General features: G+C 48.6%; 1 protein-coding gene across 1 annotated transcript; it reads left to right on the plus strand.

Annotated features, from left to right (window-relative positions):
- The first annotated feature begins 684 nt into the window (after window positions 1-684).
- LOC112106893 (olfactory receptor 52R1-like) lies at window positions 685-1,629 on the plus strand. Its single transcript, XM_024200366.2, has one exon. The coding sequence runs from the start codon at window positions 685-687 to the stop codon at window positions 1,627-1,629; it is 945 nt and encodes a 314-aa protein (XP_024056134.2).
- Window positions 1,630-2,158: the final 529 nt, after the last annotated feature.

Here is a 2,158-nt window from a genome sequence, read left to right on the forward strand (position 1 = left end):
CTCTTTACAGGTAAGGCAAGTAGAGAACAGCTACTAAGAAGGATTTTTATAGCTAACTGACTGGTTCGGTGTTCATAAATGGGGTTCTACACCCAATCATTTACCAAAGCAGGTGTTTCCACTGAGTTGCTATCAATGAAGCCCATTTCTTTTCCCTGGGGTGCGTCTAGCTGGGATGTTTCCCCCCGGAGCATGACTTGGCAAAAGTTTGTGTTTTTTTCCCATTCTCAGGTTCTGAGCAACCACGTGAATGGGGAACTCCCTACAGCATGGACTCCCTAGACTGGGTTTCATTGCATTAAGGAACAATGATGGATAACCAGTACCCAAAGTCATGTTTCCTGCTATTGCCTATTAAGCTTTACCACATCATGACATGTAGGAATTATTGACACATGCCATGAAATATGGAATTGGCATTAGTAGGGTCAGTGTTCATAATTTATTTCTATGAATAATGAAAATGTCTTTTTCAGTGTGTGAAGAGTGACCAATCTGCTTCAGCAACGAGAACAGCCTCCAGTACTGTATGTAGTGTCTCATATTCACATTGTCTCTCCACCCAGGCATTTGTACTGTGACCATCACCCTTGATCCTGGGCACATACAGGAAGTCAGGAGAACATACAGTGCATGCAGGAAACACCATTCTACCTCAGAGTTGGAGACCTTTACTCCTACTCCATGTCAAATTCCAACAAATCCGACTTCACCAACCCCTCCACCTTCATCCTGCAGGGTATTCCTGGCCTGGAGGCAGCCCATATCTGGATATTGATCCCCTTCTGTTTCATATACATCATAGCTGTCTTGGGGAACATCACGATCCTCTTCATTGTGAAGATGGAGCCGAGCCTCCATGGGCCCATGTACTATTTCCTCTGCATGCTGGCTGTCACTGACCTGGTTCTGTCTACGTCCATCCTGCCCAAAATGCTGTCAATCTTCTGGTTCAATTCCAGGGAGATAGATTTTGATGCCTGCCTCACCCAGATGTACTTCATTGGCTGCTTCTCAGTGATGGAGTCCGGGTTCTTCGTGACCATGGGTTTCGATCGCTATGTGGCCATCTGCCATCCCCTAAGACATTCCACCATCCTGACAATCCCCATGGTGGCCAAGATGGGCCTGGCTGTGGTGCTGCGCAGTGGCATGCTCGTACTGCCCTATCCCTTCCTGGTAAGACAGTGGCGATATTGTAGAACCAACATCATCCCCGAGCCATTCTGCGCACACATATCCGTGGTGAAACTGGCCTGCGGCGACACCCACATCAGTAGTTACTATGGTCTATTTGTGCTATTGTGTGTAATGGGTCTGGATGGGATTTTTATCATTGTGTCCTATATCCAGATCCTCAGGGCCATCTTCAGCCTCCCCACAAAGGACGCCCGGCTCAAGACTTTTGGAACCTGCGTCTCCCACCTCTGTGTCATCTTAACCTTTTACATCCCAGGTCTCTTCTCCTCCCTCACATACCGTTTTGGAAAGAATGTTCCCCTGCATTTCCATGTTCTTATTGGCAACATGAACTTACTGGTGCCCCCCATGCTACACCCCATCATCTATGGGGTGAGGACCAAACAGATCCGGGACAGGCTGCTCCGGTTCATTACTCATAAGGGATGATTTAGTTGGGGTTTGGTCTTGCTTTGAGCAGAGGGTTGGACTAAATGACCTCCTGAGGTCCCTTCCAACCCTGATATTCTATGATTCTATGATTCTAATTAAGGTTTTCTCCTGGTGCTCTGGTTCTCAGACCAAGCTCCATGATGCACTGGCTAGTGACATGGTGCTGGGCCCTCTTTCTTGAATCACTTACTGGTCAGTGAAAGAGATATTAAATCCTTTCCTGGTCTTACTGTGCTGTGTCAGTGTGACAAACTGGGGAATCAGTCTGTATAGACCTCATTAATTCTTAGCAGTTAGAAAGGTGGCAACAATTGGACCCTGAGACCCTGTCCCCTGCCCTACCTATTCCCCAAGGCCCTACTCCTACCCCACCTGCCCTGGTTCCTGGCTTCTCTCCTCCCCTCCCTCCCTCCCTCAATCTTTTCCACTCCTGTCCCTGCCTCAGCTGGGCTCCCTCTACTCTGGGGCTGAGCTGGGAGCTGCCAAAGCTTGACAAGGGGCCTGCCTGTTGGTATGATGTGGCCCC

This window comes from Terrapene carolina, unplaced genomic scaffold, assembly GCF_002925995.2.
Source record: "Terrapene carolina triunguis isolate 2854851 unplaced genomic scaffold, T_m_triunguis-2.0 Scaffold34074, whole genome shotgun sequence".
NCBI lineage: Eukaryota > Metazoa > Chordata > Testudines > Emydidae > Terrapene > Terrapene triunguis.

What these genes read in the sequence shown, in the direction of transcription:
- LOC112106893 (XM_024200366.2), top strand. Translation starts at nt 685, where the DNA reads ATGTCAAATTCCAACAAATCCGACTTCACCAACCCCTCCACCTTCATC.